Genomic DNA, 19,377 nt, shown 5'->3' with positions numbered 1-19,377 from the left:
GATTTCTTTCTAGAAAACCATGCCTTAAATCCACCTCACTCTGGAGCTCATAGACTGAACAATAGGTCCCTGCCCTCCTAGCACAGAGTGAATGTAAATACTAAATAGTCACTGTTTCTCTGAGGGTCTTCCCTTCCTAGTTTGATATTTTTTTGAGTTTTTGATTAAAGGGGCCATCCCTTGATCAACTTCTTAAAGAGGCCTATTCACTGAATGGGTATTACCTCACTCACAGTGAGCACCTGGAAAGACCTTAGCCTAAAAGGGCCAGGGTCTCCCAATGCATGGTGGGCCATCTCCAGTCATCCTGGTGAATATCAGGCCACTGGACCCAGATGGCTCTGGAGGAGAAAGTGAGGCTGGTGACCTTGCACAGCCCTCCCTCACTCAAATCAAAGTCAACTGCAAGTCATGTCATCATTTCTCTGATGTCCTGGTCCTCTTTGAGAATGAAGGACAAACACAACAATTCTGACCTGTATTACATTTGTTTTTGTGTTCTGTCATATGGTAATTAGATTATAATGTCCTTGAGAGAAGAGACTCATCTTTGTAACCCCAGCAAGGGAAGTTTAGGTGGCACAACAGATAGAGTGCCAGACTTGAAGTCAGGAAGATTTATCTTTGTGAGTTGAAATCCAGCCTCAGACAGTTACTGGGTAACTGGATAAATCATTTAACCCTGTTTGACTCAGTTTCCTCATCTGTAAAATGAGCAGGAGAAAGTGGCTAAGCACTCCAGCATCTTTGCCAAGAAAATCCCAAATCCTGTCACAAAGAGTCAGACAGGACTGAGAACAACTAAACAGATATCCCCAGTGCCTGGCACGTGATAGGCATTTAATAGATATTTGTTGAATATGCATGGAATGATTTTGTTTAACCTTAGCCTATAGGGTATAAGCACTCAATGGTCTTCAGCTTGACTGTATGGATGTATTAGCCGAAAGAAACAAGATTTATTTGCTGAAATGCCAGCTTCTCCACTGTCTATATATTAATGCAACTCATTTCCCCTCTATGTTTCTTCTCCTCTCTAATAGACTCACAGAAGCTGTAGTGGAAATGTCACCATCTTGCCACATGGAGCTTTGGCCAGAAGCAAGGATAGAGAAGGCAACTTTGAAACAATAACATTTGTGCTCGAATCTCTTATGCGTCACTTCAGTCCTAGCTGTGTGACCTTAGGTGAGTCCTTTCATCTGGTCTCTAAATTCCTTTCAAACTTTAAGTCTTTGATGCTCTTGATGCCCTCAGTCTTAGTTTCCTCGTCTGTAAAATGATGGGGCTATATTGAGTGATCACTATACTTCTAACTCTAGCTAGTTCTATGGAAGGGAGATCTGAAAGCTTAACTCTCATTCTTTCTCCCTCCGCCTCTCCTTCTGCCTCCCCCTCCCCCTTCTCCCCCACCCCCGAGATTTGGCTAGCTTTTTACAAAAATTGCTTTGATGGACTTTACTGTTTTCTGGGTGACTATTATCTTGTGAAAATGGAGCAAAATTTAGGCCTGGCACGTCACTCCCTGTTTTGTGACAGTCCTCTGGCAGAAGAGATCCCTCCTGGGAGGACGTTGGGTTCCCTACTGACACTTGCTTTCTAAGACTGGGCTTACAATGCTATACTCCCTTAGTGTACATAGCTGTCAACTGGTTGAGTCTTTGTCCAGGGTCCTGATTTATGTTTAAGGAAGGTCTATGAACCAGTCAGAGATGTCAGTGAAGACAATGAATTGAAGTGCCGAGAATAATATGTGAAACAATGGGAATCAGTTCGATGCTAAGTTTTATTGGTGAACAATAGATATGGGTGGGAGAGGGGAAAGAAAGAACTAGAGAGGGAGAAAGGGACCTAATATACAACTCAGTCACAAACAGCAAAACTTGCATAAAGGAGGCACTGCACTGGGAGCACAGAAATGTGAAATATCCATTCAGCATCCACAGAGTCTCCTTATGAGGGTGGGATACTTATGCTCTGATTTTGGTGTATTCCTGGAATTATCTACTTTGCACATCATGCAGGACATGAGGACTATGAGGAGAATCATGACTGGCCATGGCCTTACACATAGGGGATTTTGGGGGAGTACAAAGGTGCAGGTAGAAAAACAAGCTAACTATTTGAAAGATTAGTTTGGGTCATATAGTGTAATGACAAGCAAAGTGGAACTTTTTGTTTTGCTCTTTTTTCTTTTGGAGTTCTAGTTCTCATCACTTAGGCAATCAAGCGCCTTTGACTGAGTCTTGCCTTTGTTTGAATCAAGAGTCTTTGATTGAATCAAGAGTCTTTGATGACCTGCTTAAGTCACAAGAAAGCCTAAGTCACATGAGTTTGAGTCACATGGTTGTGACGCCCTCTGTGGGCTGACCCTGAAGAAGTATATATATATATATATATATATATATATATATATATATATATATATATACACTCTGAGGTTACCATTTTGGTCTGAGGGCTCACTCATTGGAAGAGTGTACATATGGAGACTCTAAGTAGCCATTAAGGAGCCCCCCAGCTTTGAAAACCCAGGTGTTGGTGCTTCTTTCTCTGATAACTGTATGTATTGCTATAGTCAGACAGTTAGAAGCCTGTCTGTTAATTTGTGTTATTTTCTCTGTAATTTCTGTTTGTATTTACTCTGAAGTTCAGGATGCTGACTTTTTCCCCTGAACTAAGTGAATGATATATGTATGTTTAAAGTAAGATTGTTAACCCCTTAAAGTTGCTTCCCTTAGAAAAGCAGATCAAAGAACCTGTGCTAGCAGCCCTCTCATGTGTTGGTGTTATTGGCCTTACACAGTCACAGTAGCTGCAAGCAGCATTGTTGTTATATATAGCTATGCTAAACTCAAAAAATATTGCCGGTACTATTCCTTCTATGAGCTATGACTTTCCTCAAGGAGAAACTATTATGGTATCTATAAGCTATGACCTCCTTTGAGGAGAGACTGTCATGGTGGTCTCAATAACCACTGAGCCTTATCTTATAACCATTCACCCCTTGGTCTCTGAGACTACTCATGACCTGTATGTTGATGCAATATGTAGGGAATAGTCCCCTTTGATAACTGGGCCTTAAAAAGGTAGCAGAGCATGGGGAGTTAGTAGAGTGCCCAGCTGTATAGAGGACTAGAAGTCCTGGTAAGTGATGGGGCTTGGTAGGGCTGGTGGGTGGCTGGAGGTATCCTGGAAGAGGTGAGAGATGTGGGCTTGCCAGAAACAGAGACAACTGGGGAGACACCAGGGATTCAGGGAGCAAAACCCTTGAGGTCTGGGACTATGAGTGAAGCAATAACTACAATAGCAACCAAACAACCAGCAACAGCCACACGTCCTCCCCCAAAGCAAATCCATTTCCCATCCTTGGAGCTCATAGTGAACATGAAAGTAGGTATTAATGACCTTATTTTGGTCCCAGGTTGGGATTGTAGGCAAGTCACCTTATCCAGAGAAGCTGCTCTAGGCACCGCTCCAGAAACAGGAGTTTTGTTCCTGACTCAGGAATTTTGCCCTCAGAAGTGACTTTCAGTTCTCTCCCCAAACTGTGCCTAGGCAGGACTTGGAGGCTATGAGGAGAATTGGAACTGGCCATGGCCTTGCATCACACAAAGCGAGTCCATTTAATATACCTAAGCCCTAGAACATTGGGACATGCAGGCTGTGAGGGGAATCACTACCCTAGGGATGGATTTGAGGAAGGGTTTCTGGGTACAAGGATAACCTATATCCCATTAGTCTGGCAGGGTTCTGACCTGGGGCCTGCAGGGTCCCTAATAGGAATTCTCTCTCTGCAGTCTTTGCCAAGTGTACAGGTTGAGTGCCTGAGTGGCTGTGGCTGTTCTATTCCCCTGAATACTACTTATTTACCTGTTAAGTGACCTGAGGTCATCCAATTGGGTACCACCCCCCTCTCCGTGCCTTATCCCTAAATTTTCAGTAGAGAGTGCTCTGGAGAAAAGCGTCCTGATCTCACCTTTCTTTATTTTGGGGGCCATGTGGGTCAAGCTGGTTCCTGTTGTGGGTTTGGGGTCCCTGGTTATTCTGGTTCAGACCCCACCTATTTCATGGTAAAAGGGTAGTGGCCATAACACTCCTGAGTGCAACTGGAACCAGATTAAAATTTAATTGAGAAATATTTAAAAAAAATAAATAAAAATGCAATAGAACATGGATAAAATTAATAAGTGGTTTTCTAAGTCAATACGCTATCACAGGAATCCTTATATATGATTTCGAAGCCCCATTTCTCTGTGAGTTTGACACCATTGCTGAAAGGCACTGAACAGAGTGGGCACTTAGTAAATGATTTCTGAATTTAGCCAAATTGAGCCAAGAATAAAGTGTTAAAATCAGTCGTGTTCCTGCTGAGAATTTACAAGCTGTGGATAAAGTTTTTTGTTTACTTTTTCTTCCTTACCCAAGAAGTTAGTTATTCCTAGTTACTTTTCTCTCTCAGGAATAAAAAGTACTACCTTCACAGTAACTCTTTAGGAGTACAACAATTTGCAGAGGGCATCATTAAAAGTCTGCTTCTCTGTTGTGTAAATGGGTTACAGTGGGACTTAATCCCATGTGTTCAAAATAAACATTGACCAGCTGTGTTGTGAATGGTTCCTAAGCTACAGAACTGTCTAAGCAAGCAAAGCCTTAAGGGGGTTTTAAGTGTTTTTGTCCCTTTTCTTTGCAGGTCATGAAAGAAAGGGTATCTTGGGTGCAGTTTTGACCATCAAGCAACAAAAAATCTAATCTATCTTCACAAATCCCATCATGTGACATGGTTCTAGATAATTAAATATATACTCAGCATCTGACAAAGTCATAAAGTTTAAGAGCAAATTCCCTCTACTGCCATTGTCAAAGAATCATCATCTCATATTGGGGCAAAGGGTGGAATAACTTAGTGGATATAAACTCAGGTGCCTAGATAATCCATATCATGGCACCAGCACCATGACTTACTCTCTGCATGCCCATAAATTGCTACCTTCCTCTCTAGCATCTATGAAAGCTCTGCACTATCTAGGGCTATATTGCCTTACACTCCAATTATGTCATTTTAAACATACATACAAACATTCACACATGTGTGAATTCACCCAAATATATGTGTACAAGTATGCTTGTTTTATGGGGGAAGGAGTATTGACCTATGATTTGGAACAAGGAGCTCTTTGTGAGGAGCCCCATTCTTCTAATATAGATCTGCAACTCTTCTGCGTATCTACGACTTAGGGTCTTTTTGTGTTATCTGGGGCATTGTAAGGTTAAGTGACTTGCTTGGGGTCACAACATCAGTATGATTCCTGACTCTGTGTTGGTCTCTCTACACTACATGGCCTTTCATAAATAAATTTCTGTAAAAATATACACAAATATATAAATATTCTGTGTATATACGTATACAAAATAGTGTGTATACACATGCATGCATCACGCCTATATACATATATATAATACATATATATACATATATATAATACATACATATATATATATATACACATATATATACATACACATATGCAGCATAGTGGACAGAGAATAGAGAATTCACCTCAGAGGTAGGAAGACCTTTGACATACATTGATGGTATCTGGGCACATCCTATAACCTCTTCATAGTTCCATATAACTCTGTAAGATTCAAAGTTATAGGATAGGCACCTGTATGCATTTATAGAGAAAGCTCATCACTGGGACCTCTGTAGAGTAATAAAAACATGTCTGATGACAAAGGAACTTATGTATCATATCTCTGTGTATACATGTAGGTATATGTTTATTTACATTTGTCTTTATGTGTACATTTATATGGAGCCAGATAAAGCTTTGGCTGGGTGTGGTATGCAGGATGTATTGATGCCAACACTCCCCTCTCACTTCTCACTGCTGGTGACTTTTCTTTGCTAAATTCCCTCTGGGTTCAAAGCATTGTGAGGTATGAATAAACTTAAAAATTACTAAAATTGCAGAAATTATTTCTCAAATCAGCTCAGTCTCAGATTATGCATCTTTCGGCTTGGACTCAAAAGCTTTTATATAGATTGTTTAAGCAACTTGAAAAACAGCTTCAAGTAAGAGATAGACAAAATGGCTTCTAAAGAAGCAGGTTTCTACTTGCAAGCTGTGAGGGCTACAGGAGAGAAGTTGAACCTTTCTCTTCCACAGCCCCACCCAACCTACCTCCCAGGAAATTGAAAATGAAGCAAGTTTAAGGAAAACATTTGAACCAATTGAAGATGGGGAAAGGAGAGCAGGAATTTTTCCCAGGCAGTACACAACTGCTGGTTGTAGATTAGATCTCTTCTCTAGTTCACTATCTCTGGCCTTCCCAATCATGTCTCTTTCTACCTTATGCATACTCTGTTATGCCATAAGGTCTTATTTCTCCTTGCTTTCCTTGCTTTCTGACACAAAGACAGCACCTTGATTTCTTGTTTGTCAGGGGAAGTATGGGAGAGCAGTATGGTTTGCAGCCTGTCTTCTCTTCATTCTCTCTTCATGGCTTCTCTATGTCTTCACCACATGATGCCTCCTTAAAATTAAATTCCTTCTGAGGTCTAAAAGTCCTAGAAATTATGGACTGTTGAATAATGGCTACACACTAGTATTTCTGTCTCACAAAGTTTCCATGGGGCATTTCTGGGAGATGTAACACACACACACACACACACACACACACACACATCTCTTCTCTTAGCAAAGTCTAGCTTTCCCCCACTGTGTTTCTCTTTCTCAAACCAGAAAGGCAACATAAGCAATCCCTTGAAAGATATCCCCTCTCTCAGACTACAGACAGTACTAAAGAACAATTTTGCCTTTCTTTAACCTATCAGCTCTCAGCAAAGGAATGCCCTTCTTCCTATCAGTTAGTTTCCCAGCAAAGCAGCTGTAAAGTCAGACTTTTAGCTCTGTCCTTTTCAGCTCCTGTCTTCCATAAACAACTATTTTATTGATTCTGGTCTCTTCTGTCCCTGGCTTTCTGAGTGCTCATCTTAATTTCCTCCTTCTGTTTTCACCTGATTGTCTCCTATCTTTTGTTTCCTCTGCTTTTCTTGGCTTCTAATGCTGTAAATAAGATTTCCTCACAATCAACTATCATTTCTAACATACTGTGAAACTCAAAAATTCCATCTTTCTGTTAGATATGATTCCAAAAGTCCTTATATAATTTACCCATAGTCAACAAACAATTACTTGATTCATAATTTATTAATTATATACTTGAAAACTCTGAAAAGAGCCACATGTAAATAAGCTGATAGAACACAATGCTGTGGGACCATTTTTACCTCAGTCAGTGCTCTTCCTTCTAAGTACAATTAATTATCTGAGGAGCAGTAGTCCAACTACTGCACCATATTCTCAGGTCCTCAGAGCAATTTATATCTCAACATTTTATCTGAAAGGCTATCTTTGCTTTTCTCACACTGATTTTGTCCGTTTTCCTGGCACAAATGTTCTTTTTCCTGTCCCTTTTAGCAAATAAAATGTCTATTTTAAAAGAGACCTTACCTTTCATACATGCATATATACTTATAAATATGGAGAGGCAAGATAGACTTAGAGAAGAAGCATGGATTGTCTGGAAATTGACTGGTGGAGGGGCAGTACCCAGAATTTCCTGCTATTTGAAGTACTAGCTGGGGAAGTCTGTATGGCCCTGTTCTTCTCTACAGTGTGAGAGAGATGACATGGTACAGTGTTTGGGGTGCTGATTTGAAGTCACAAAGACCTGGGATCAAGTCTCGCTTTTGACACTTACTAGTAGTGTGGACTTGGACAAATCACTGAACATCTATGTGAGTGTGTTGGTAGCCAAAATGGGCTCCTTAGCACTTAGTTCAACAAGTGCCCTTGAATAGTTTGGCTTTTGTTCCATTTGAGTAATTTAGTGTATTTAATTTGAGCCTTACTAAGTGCCCCAGGCCCAAACCCCTATTGGGTGTAAAACCTTAGTGGGTGTGGATTGGCAACTAAGGTGGGGCCCAAGGTGGGGCTAACTCCAGGGAGGGCCTAGTTTACATGTCTGGGAGAGCAGAGGCTCTTAGACCACATGGGTTTAAGTCTTAAGTCACCTCTTTGTGGTGATTCTAGGTCACATGGGTGAGTTGCATGTGTGACTCACCCCTGACCCTGAAAAAGATATAAAACCAGGGGTTGGCTGTCTCTTCTTTGGAGTTCTTACCCACAGCAGTGGTAGCACGTGACTCTGGGCCAGCCCTTGTTCTGAGCTCCCGGGCTGAACCTAGATGTTGGTAACTATGAATTGTATTGGATCTGTCTGTTGCTGTTTGTACTTTGTTTGTATTTTGTTCTGAAGTTTAGGATACTGGTTTTTTCTCCTGAACTAAGTGAATGCTGTCTGTATGCTGGATTAAAGTAAACTTGTCAACCCCTTTAACCTTGCTTTCCTTATTAAAGCAGATCAAAAGAACCTGTGCTGTTGGCAGCTTTCTGGGTGCTGGCTGTGGGTGGATCTTACAGCCCCACAGAAGCTGCTAGCTGGATTATCGAAACAGTGAGTCAGGCAAATCTCTGGCACTTATCTACTAATCAGGGATTAGTTGCAATGTGTACTCATTGATTGGGCTGCTAGGTGGCACAGTAGATGGAGTGCTGGGCCTGGAATCAGGAAGACTCCTCTTTGTGAGTTCAAATCTGGCCTTCTGATACTTATTGACTGTGCGACCCTGGGCAAGTCACTTAACCCTGTTTGCCTCAGCTCCTCACTTATAAAATAAGCTGGAGAAGGAAATGGAAAACCATTCTAGTATTTTTTCCAAGAAAACCCCGAATAAGGTTATGAACAGTAGGACATGACTGAACTGAAATTGACTGAGAGAGACTGAAAGCAATGAGTCCAATTTTTTCTGTTATATCTGACTCTTTGTGACCCCTTTGGGAGTTTTTGTGCCAAAGATACTGGAGCCATTTCCTACTGCAGCTCATTTTACAGATGAGGAAACAGAGGCAAATAGGGTTAAATGACCTCCCCAGGATCACACACTAGTAAGTGTCTGAAGCCAGATTTGAAGTCATTTAGGAAGCTATTAAAATAACCAAGGCTAGAAATAATCAGGGCCTGAACTAAAATGGGTGGTTATGATTAGAAAGAAGCAGAATAAATTTGAGAGATGCTGTAGATGTCTTTTGAAAACAATGTCTTCATCATGTCACTGCTCTATTAAATAACCTTCAATTCTAAAGTCCTTGGTCAGGGATTCAGGGTTCCCTACACAGGTAAGGAATTACATCTGACCAGGCTTATGACACTACCTGGCTGATGATGTGTGACATATATACTAGAAATATGTAGAATGACTACAACTGAGAACAACTCTTTGTTTACTTTTCCTTCAGCAAGTTTCTTGCTTCTTGTTGTTGCCGATGTTGAGTCATTTCAGTTGGGTCTGACTCTTCACTGCCCCGTGTGGGGTTTTCTTGGAAAAGATACTGAAATGGTTTGCCAATTCCTTTTCTGGCTCATTTTACAGGTGAGGAAACAGAGGCAAATACAGTTAGGTGCTCTCTCCAGGGTGACACAGCTAATAAGTGTCTGAGGACAGACTTGAACCCATGTGCTCTATCTACTGCACGTCTCAGCTGCTTCTGGTTAAATCACTTAACCTTTTTAGACCTCAGTGTCTTCATTTAGATTATAAAGGGAGTTGTCTAAAATGACCTCCAAATTCTCTTTCACCTCTAGCTCTGTGGTCCTGTTATGTTATGTGTCCCAGCCACTCTCTTCTCTGATTTCCCAGTTTCAGTCAGACGAATGAGGCTAGTTTCATCTTCTAGTGTCTTTACTCATGCTGCTCACTTAAAGCAATGTGATTTCATGAAAAAAGAACTGAGTCAGTTCAAGACAGAAACTGAGGCCTTATAGCTACCAAAGTATTGACAGAAGCATTCTGTGTGGTAGCAAAGAACTGGAAACAAAGTGAGAGCCCCAGAGGTAGGGAATGGAGAAGAGGGAACAATGGTGTATGAATGTAATTGAATATCCTGGGCAATAACCACTGATGACATGAAGAATTCAAAGGAACACCGGAGAATGTTTAAGATTTACTAATGAGTAAAATAAGCAGAACCGAAAGAAAAATATACAGAATGACTACCACTGTGTAAATGAAAAAAATGACTAAAAAAGCTGAACTCTGGGTAATTGAAAAATCAATGATGGTTCCAGCGAGGAGATAATTTTACATATATATTTTTCACAGAAAGACTGTAGGATTACTAGGTCAGAATTTTGCAAATACTGTCAATATAGTTACTCTATCAATGGTTCTTGGTTAATTGCTTTTCTTTGTCACAAGGAAATGTTCAATTCCCTTGATCTGGGAGACAGAGGTTCCAGAAATGACTCTGATATGAAGGCAAAAGCCATCATAAGTAAAACTTTTTTTTGAAGAAAAGAACTTCATCAGACCTACATTCTAGCCCTGGTTCTGAAATTTCCTACCTTTGTGACTATGGGCCAATCATTCAGACTCTCAGTCTCATTGATAAAATACAGATGGGTGCTCAGGCTCCTGTTAGTCACAAAGCTATGATTCCACCTTCCTATCTAGATTGCCTTCCTCATCTCTCTTCATGTTCAAAATCTACTCATTATTTTAAGGTCAGTTCATGTACATTTTAAAAATCATTTTTTTCCACTCTGAACTCCTACCAAACTTATTTTTAGCACCACACAGTTTAAAATAAAACCTTATCCATGAATCTCACCACTAAATAATCAGTTTAGTTTCTTTATTATAAGTTAAAATTAAAAAAAATTGAAATTCCATTCTGATCTGTTTCTTCTGTATTTGTTTTGTCTCTTCTAACTGGGCAATAAGATTCTTGAGATTAAGATAACATGTAAAAATTATTTTATGTTCCCCACAGAATCTGGAACCATGTTGTCATGGTGTAGGAGGGAGAGTTCTTTTATTAGGTTCCTATCCTCTACAAGGATGCTGCTTCTGATTAGAATATATTGTTAAAGAATTACGGAAAGGATGCCATGGTTAAGATACAAAGTTTATTGTGGTAACCAAATCTAGAAGGCTAGTCAAAAGTTGGGAAACAGGCTGGGAAAGAGCTCCAAATCTAGGGAGCTGTTAGACAAAATGCTGGTGAATGAAAGTTGGTGCCATGTGAAGAATCTGCAGGCAACATCTTCCTTTTATGGTAGTACAATGCCAGCCATGCATCCTTCTGCAACATCCAGGTCAGGCACCACTGTGAACCTAGCCAACGGTAACATGAAAATATTATTATTAATAATAATATGGTAGAAACTAAACTTATTCACTTAACGGTAGAGATTAAAGGATAGGGTTTCATTTTAGAGGTCAGTGATAAAGTACTATTGCCCATCCTACAGGTTATTTATTGAGTATCAAAGAATGACCACAAGTTCTAAAACTGTGTGTGTGTAATTTTTCATAATTTCGATTTGTGTATTACTATACATATGCTGGCTTTTTATTTCTATATGCACACAAGTACACATACATTTTGGGAAATGCAATCCCTTTTTTTAACATGGCACATATAATTTCTACCATGCACGAGGGCCTGTAGCATAGTGTGGACGGAATTACTGCACCAACTGGCTCTTGTAGTGAATGCTGTTTCCTCATTTGTACTGAGATGCCTGCACATTTGTCATCAACCAAATGACTCTCCTTACTGAGTATGTGAACAGATAAAATCCGGAAAACACACGAAAGACCATTAGTCTATCTGAAAACAAATCAAATTCCAAAGAATAAAGCAGGGTGCATCATGCCTAAAAAGAAACAAGATTAAGGGCCCACGTTTATCAATGTATTTTCTTTCATACATTAAGAATGACTGTGTCTATTACAAGCATTTTACTTCAGCATATGAAGTATGTGTACAATTAAATATTGGATGCTGGAAATGTCAGTTTATTTGGAGGATATGCACATATGCACATTGTTAATTGGAAATTATATTATTAAAGATGGGATATGATATGGCCATATATGAGAGTCGCATGAAAATTTTTTCAGGGGAATAGGACTTTTTAAAAAAATTGTTTGTGGCCTCATTGGTTTTCTGGAAAAATTAAAATGCATCATATATGTTCTTCATACTTTTTTTTGATGCGTCACACAAGATGGATTTATTTGGGCTTGCCCCCAAATTGTATTAGCACAAAAAAGAGAAAGCCACGAGATTTTACATTCTTACAATGCTACAATTTAATTTAGGAAAAGATCCTTGAAGTCACCTAGTGGAACTCCCATTTTTTATAGAATACTAAACTGTGGCCCAGAAACATAGCTAGCTAGAATTGTAAGTAAGGCCCTATGCTTTCAAGGGTAGGGAGCTTTCATTTACCGTACACCATAAACTCCTACCGTGTTAAGTCCTTAAGGGAGAAAAGTGAATTGATTTTTTTTCTTTCTTGAAAGTACTACCCATGTTCACAGAATCCATTATCTGTTCCACAATCACTTATTAAGTACCTACTATGTGCTAGGTCCTATGCTGGGTACAGAGGATACAAAGGAAAAAATATCAAAAGTGTCACCCTCAAAGGACTTACATTCTTCAAGAGGAGAAAGGTCCAATGACATGCGCAAAGAGAAGTGAAAATATATGCATACATGTATATGTATACATATATCCAGAATAAATATACATGCATGCATGTACGTATATCCAGAATGAGCAGAAAGTAATGTTGGGTGGGACTGTCTAATAACTGGGAAAATAAAAAAAAATCTCTTAAAGCATCTGATCCTTGAAGGGAGCTGGAACTTCCAAATGGAGATGAGAGAGAGCATTCTAGCCACCTGGCACAGTCTACACAGTCTACACAGCCACAGAGGTGGACAGGAACTGTTTTGCTTTTGTCTTGGTATCCTTACAACTTGGCACAGTACGTGGCAGCTAGGTGGAACAAGGGATAGAGCCCTGGGCAGAGTGAGGAAGAACTCAGTTTGAATCTGGCCTCTGATACTTACCAGCTGTGTGACCCTGGGCAAGTCACTTAACCCTGTCTGCCTGTGATTCTTCAACTATGAAATCAGCTGGAGAAGGACATGGCAAACCATTCCAGTATCTTTGCCAAGAAAACCCCAAATGGGGTCATGAAGAGTTGGACTTGACTGAAATGATTGGACAACAATTATTGGCACATGATAGGTGCTTTAATGGATCCTTCTTGCTAGATTCAGATGAAATGTTATATAGGAAGAAGAATCAATAAGTCAGTTTGTTTGGAGGGAGGTGGAGGGGATCTAGGAATGTGTAATCAACCTAGAAACATAGGCTGGAGTCAGATTGTGGTGACCTTGAAAGGCCAAGCAGAGAAATTTGTATTTTATCCTAGATCCAATAGGGAGCCAACAAAAGTTACTGGCACAGTGTTTAGGACCTAGTCTAATAGTAAAACCTTAAATGCAGATCCTGGCAATATGTGGCATTTATATTCTCTTCATTTAATAATCTACCCATCTCTGAATTTTTGTAGATGAAAAATAAAATGAACACAACCAGTTGGACCGCTGTGACAGATGTCCCATTTCTGAGATTTTCCACTTAACCCAAAGTCAGGCAATGCTTGTACCTGGTACTGTAACCAGGCAATGTTGTTCTGATTTCAGTTTCTACCCTAGATCCTGTCTTCCCAGTCCCATATGCTTCATCTTCAGTAAAGTCTCCTTCTTGAACATGTGTTATGCAACTTTCACTGCTCTTCTAGGGCTATCCAACTCCTTTTTTTTCCTTACTTATTTTTTGGCCTGGACACATGATTTAATTAGTTAGAACAGGGAGCTTCATATGAGGAAATCCCCGTTACCAACATACAGCAACAACTACTCTGCAATTTATCATGTTAGAGAATCGCTCGAGGGCACTGAGAAGTTAAGGAATTTGCATAGGGTCTCATGGCCATTGTGTGTTAAGGGCACTAAGGGGACTGAGAAGTTAAAGAATTTGCATTGGGTCTCATGGCCAGGGTGTGTTAAGGGCACTGAGAAGTTAAAGAATTTGCATTGGGTCCCATGGCCAGGATGTGTCACGGGCCACACTTGAACCCAGGAGCACTGGAATAAGAAAGAAGGATGTTGATTATGTCATCATGAGAAACACCATCATACTGATGCTTACACTAGCCAACTTGCAGGTGGTCAGGATTTTACAGGAGAAATGACAAATGATGTTATGGTCTCAAAGGTCAAGTAAGAGAAGTAATGGCTAGCATTTATATTGCACTTTATAAAGTACTTTACAAATATTATCTCATTTTATTTGACTCTGGGAAGTAGGCTTTATTATCATAATGCCTATTTCAAGGGTGAGTCAGATAGTGTCACACAACTTGGGAGTGTAAGAGGAAAGATTTGAACTTAGATCCTCCAGCACTTTAGCCATTGCATCATCTAGCTGCCTCTAGTATACCATGGAAGTTGTTTAACAACCACATCTTGCCCCCATCCCCAAACTGCATTCTTCTTTCTTACCACAATGCTCCTCTTTGGTGTCCTTTACATTTTTATTCTCTCCAATCACTGGAGGTTAAACTCAGCTGGACACAGAAGTAGAACTTTTTTTTTTCCTTTTATGTGGCCTCTTTGATAGCGGTGACTTTATCCTCTGTACTTTTAAAAGTATTTATTAAGCACCTACTACGTGCTAGACACTGCACTAAAGGCTTTCTGAAAATCTCGTTTGATACTCACAACAACCTTGGGAAGTGCATGCTATCATTATTCCCTTTATATAGTTGAGGAAACTGAGGAAAAAAGAGCTTGAGTTACTTGCCCAGGGTCACACAGCTAGTAATTATCTGAGGCCCAGTTGAAACCCCAGATTTCCTGGCTGCAGATGCCGAGATCCATTCAATGCACCACATGTCTACCTAAAGCCTTCCTCAGTAAGTTCACAGGAAATAGACATAGTTATGTCCTCACTTTATTAGGCTCATAGTCTGAGGGGGAAAAGGAGGTAAAACAGATTCTGGAAAAAATATTAAAAACTTTTTTATTCTATTATTGTTACCGCACTGAAAAGGGATTATAGAAAGAGAGGTCACCTGGTCATAAACTCTCATGTAACATAATGAGGAAAGTAAAGGAGGCAACTTGATGTGGTGGAGAGAATCCTGGCTCTGAAGTCAGAGGAGCTGGTTTCAAATCCTATCTGACATTTGCTATCTGCGTGACCTTGAATAAGTCACTTAATCCTTTACCTCTGTTTTGCCTGCCTCTGGTTGTTGGCATATTTCAGACCAAAATACAAATGAAGAACATTCCAAAAACAATCAAGAAGCTGATTGTAATTGGGTCTTTGGGACCTTATTCCTAAGACATTCCCAAATGTCTGACTGTCCTCATGTTTGAGAGTCACAGCTTTAAATTGCTCAGGGAACCTTAAAAGTCCCTAAAAACAACAAGAGATTGACGAAATACAAACACAGACTATTTCTCAGTGGCCAACGTAGACTTTACTCTTCAGTAAGTAAAATTTATTTTCAGAGCCAGGAGGGGAAAATGTGAAGAAAGCCCTCAAATTAAAAGGATGAAACGGAAAGAAAGTTACCGATGTTATAAAGTGTTCGTAATTGAAACCTTGAAGGACAAGGTAAGTGAGCTCTTTTTTCTGGCCAGAGTAAAGACTCTCAGGAGAGAGCATTGGGCTTGGGATCAGGAAGACCTGAACTCAAATTCTGCCTCAGAATCTTATTAGATATCTGATTCTAGGAAAGTCATTTAACCTCTGTTTACTTTACCTTCCTCATTTATAAAATGAGGTGGCTGGACTTGATGAGTTAGAGGTTTCTTCTAGTTCTAAATCTCTGATCCTCACCCTCCCACTTACTTCATTGCATGATTCACTAGAACTAGACAGTCTTTGACACAGTAAACAAATAGGACAGTGACCTTCAATGTCTGAAGATGGTTGGTTTAGGAGCAATTACCTCAAGATGTGTCTCAGTTACCAGAGCTCAAAATATCAGAATCAAGTTTGGTTTTTCTCTCTCTCCCTGCAACATGGAAGCAACTAAGTCTTGCCATTTATCTGTTTCCAGAGAAGAATCTTGAAAATCTATCTCTTCTCGGCCATGGCCATGGCCCATTTTCCTCACACGTTAGCTATGGCCATGGTTCCTAAATGATTTCCTTGCTTCCAATGTCTTATCTTCACACCACAGACTAATTAGAATTTAGCCTAAATTGATAGTTGTGATTTATCTCCCTCTTCTCCTAGATTCAAAACAGTTAAGATTTTAAGATATTTGCTTCAGAGGTCAACATGTCAGTATACAATAGGATCCCAGATTTAGAGCTGGAAGGGATGTCTGAGTCCACCACTCTGATTTGACAGGTGAAGAAACTGAGGCCCATAGAGGTTAAGTGACTTGGCCAAGGTCAGATCCTTAGATAACAATATCCTTAGGCAACAAGGATAGCTGTAAGAATTTCAGCCCAGGTCCTCATCCTCCAAATTCAGCACACGTTCCGTTGTACCACTTCCCCAAATATTTATTATTTACCTTTCTCAGTGCTTGTCAAATTTTTTCTTTTTGCTTTGTCCTCATGGCACAGTGTGCAGGCATTCACATTGTCCCTTAAATAAGAGTTATCATTTATATTAAGTACTTTATAAGTTCATGATCTGAACTATTTTAAGGTTAGCACTCACATGTAATGGGCAAATGTCATTTTACTAATATTATTCTTATAATACAGCATAGGCTGGGAAAGTAAAACTTCATTTTATTACTATTCAATTATCAAAATTAGTTATAATATTTTTAACTCCAATAATATCATATCCAAAATCTCATGGGCTATCAGATAAAACTGGAAGCACAATAACGTCCTTTTTTTACCATGCCATTTTAAAGTCAGTGAAATATTTGGTGTAAGGTACCATTCTAGGCTCTGGGGAAAGAAAAGGAAAATGGCCATTGACACCAATGAATTTGTGTTCTGCTAAAGGAATACAACTCCGCACGAATAGGTGAATGCAAAGGACATACAAAATGAGATAAAGTAATTTTGAGAGGGAAGAAACACTTAACAACTTGATGTGTTTGGAAAGGTAGGAGAAGGGACACCTTTTTGGGGGCTTTGCAGGAAGCAAGGGATTTTCAAAGGTCAAGATGAGGAGGGAGTGCATTCCAGATATAAGGAACCACTTACACCAAGGCAGAGAAAGCCAGCACACTCTAAGTTTAAATCCAATTCATTTGGAAACAGACCTTTCTTTCCATTCCCATTACTCACCACTCCATGCATGCTAAGCCTATTGCTTTAAATATTTTCCCTACCACCACTGTCTCTTCTCTTAATTCCATTGTATTTTGCACTTAGGATAGATTACGTTGTGTTGATGTTCACCATTTCATCTAGTGTCCTATCTTCCCATGAGGAATCAAAGAATCTTAGAGATGAAAGGTACTTTTAAGGATGTTATCAAGTCCAACTTTTCCCTAACTAGGAATCCAATATTTTTTAATCTGTCCCTTCCTTTCTTTCACATTGCTCATCATCCCATGATTAGACTATTGCTTTTCATCCTTTTAAACAATTTTATCCATTAAAATAATAATTTTCTAGTTGCTGGCTAACATCAATATCCTTTCCAAAATTTCCAAATATTCTTTCCAATCCTTACTTCTATGGAAGAGTGTACATTTTAAGAGAATGTTCTTAAAGAGTTAAATGTCATAAAAGAGAAAATAAAGTGATATTTTTGGTGTAATAATGATGCTGCCTATGTAATATTTTCTTTATATTCTTTGGAAAGGAAGACAGAGGATAAGCGACTGAAATGAACTGGAGTACAGTGACAGAATTCACTCTGGAGGGGTTTTCCCAGTACCCCAAACTTGAAATCATCCTCTTTATCTTGTGCCTCTTGATGTACTTGGTAACCCTACTGGGTAACAGCATTCTCATTACAATCAGCATACTGGATCTGCACCTTCACACTCCCATGTACTTTTTTCTCAGCAATCTCTCTTTCATGGACATCTGTTACACAGCTTCCTCCGTCACTCCTATGGTGGTGAAATTCATAACGAAAGGAAATACTGTTCCTTTCACAGGGTGTGCCGTGCAAATGTATCTCTCCCTTGCTATGGGGTCCACAGAGTGTTTGCTCCTTGCCATGATGGCATGTGACCGGTATGTGGCAATCTGTCACCCCCTTAGGTACCCTATCATCATGAACAAAAGTGTCTGTCTGCAGATGGCATCTGGGTCATGGATAACAGGTTGCCTTACTGCCTTGCTTGAAACAAGTTCTGCCCTGCAGCTGCCTCTCTGTGGGAGCTCCATCAATCACTTTACCTGTGAAATCTTGGCGCTATTGAAGTTAGCCTGCACGAGCTCACTGGCCATGGACATGATCATGCTGGTGGTCAGTGTGCTTCTCCTTCCAATCCCAATGCTCTTAATTTGCATCTCATATACTTTCATTCTCTTCACTATTCTAAGGATCAACTCAGCAGATGGAAGGAGCAAAGCTTTCTCCACCTGCTCAGCTCACCTTACAGTAGTGATCTTGTACTATGGGACTGCCCTTTCTATGTACCTGAAGCCATCATCGGTGGATTCTCAGGAAATCGATAAGTTCATAACTTTGTTTTATGGAGTGGTTACTCCCATGCTAAACCCCATTATCTATAGCTTGAGAAATAAAGAAGTGAAAGGGGCTGTGAAAAAGCTACTGAGCAGAAATGTCTTTTCACGGAGACTCTGAAAGACTTGGTATTGAATTTATCATTGCCAAGAAAATGGTCGGCTTCCCATAGAAAGTGTTAAGGAGGATTTTAATCTTCGGGGGGAGTTTTCAATTCATGTCACTGGTACGGGTATTTTCTTTATTACTGTATACTGTATGCTTGGGTCCACCACAATTTAGTAGGGGTGTTCATGAGTTTCTGTCAAGAAAAACATGATTATTAACTTGCTGGTGATGAGTCTCTGGACTTACAATATCTGTGCTGGCACTCAAACAAGTCTGTCACCAAGTGTGCTCCAAGTCTTTCCAGCATGGGAGAACCTGCCAGAGTGTGGACTGTCAACATTGCCTTTGAGAGCCTAGTGTTAATTGCATGCCATCCTGAGGCAACAGGAGAGGACTTAGGGGAAGAGTTTATCACATTAACAGAAAGAAATAAAAAATCATGTGCTCATATGAATGGTTGAATAAAATGTTTTCATAAAATTCTAAATGACACTTTGCAAAGCAGAGGGTTGGGGGAATTATAATTATATTGGTGAGAGGAAAAGGAGAACTGAATAGGGGTGGGATTTGCCAAGGGACATATAGCAAGTAATGTTGTCTCTTGATTTCAAAGTAGATCACGCTGATATCTTCTATTTCT

General features: G+C 39.8%; 1 protein-coding gene across 1 annotated transcript; it reads left to right on the top strand.

Moving 5' to 3' along the window:
- The first annotated feature begins 17,816 nt into the window (after window positions 1–17,816).
- LOC118831430 (olfactory receptor 2K2-like) lies at window positions 17,817–18,749 on the top strand. Its single transcript, XM_036738777.1, has one exon. It carries the CDS (start codon window positions 17,817–17,819, stop codon window positions 18,747–18,749), a length of 933 nt encoding a protein of 310 aa, XP_036594672.1.
- Window positions 18,750–19,377: the final 628 nt, after the last annotated feature.

This window comes from Trichosurus vulpecula, chromosome 9, assembly GCF_011100635.1.
Source record: "Trichosurus vulpecula isolate mTriVul1 chromosome 9, mTriVul1.pri, whole genome shotgun sequence".
In the NCBI taxonomy this organism is placed as follows: Eukaryota; Metazoa; Chordata; class Mammalia; order Diprotodontia; family Phalangeridae; genus Trichosurus; species Trichosurus vulpecula.
This window is presented reverse-complemented; position numbering and strand designations above follow the sequence as displayed.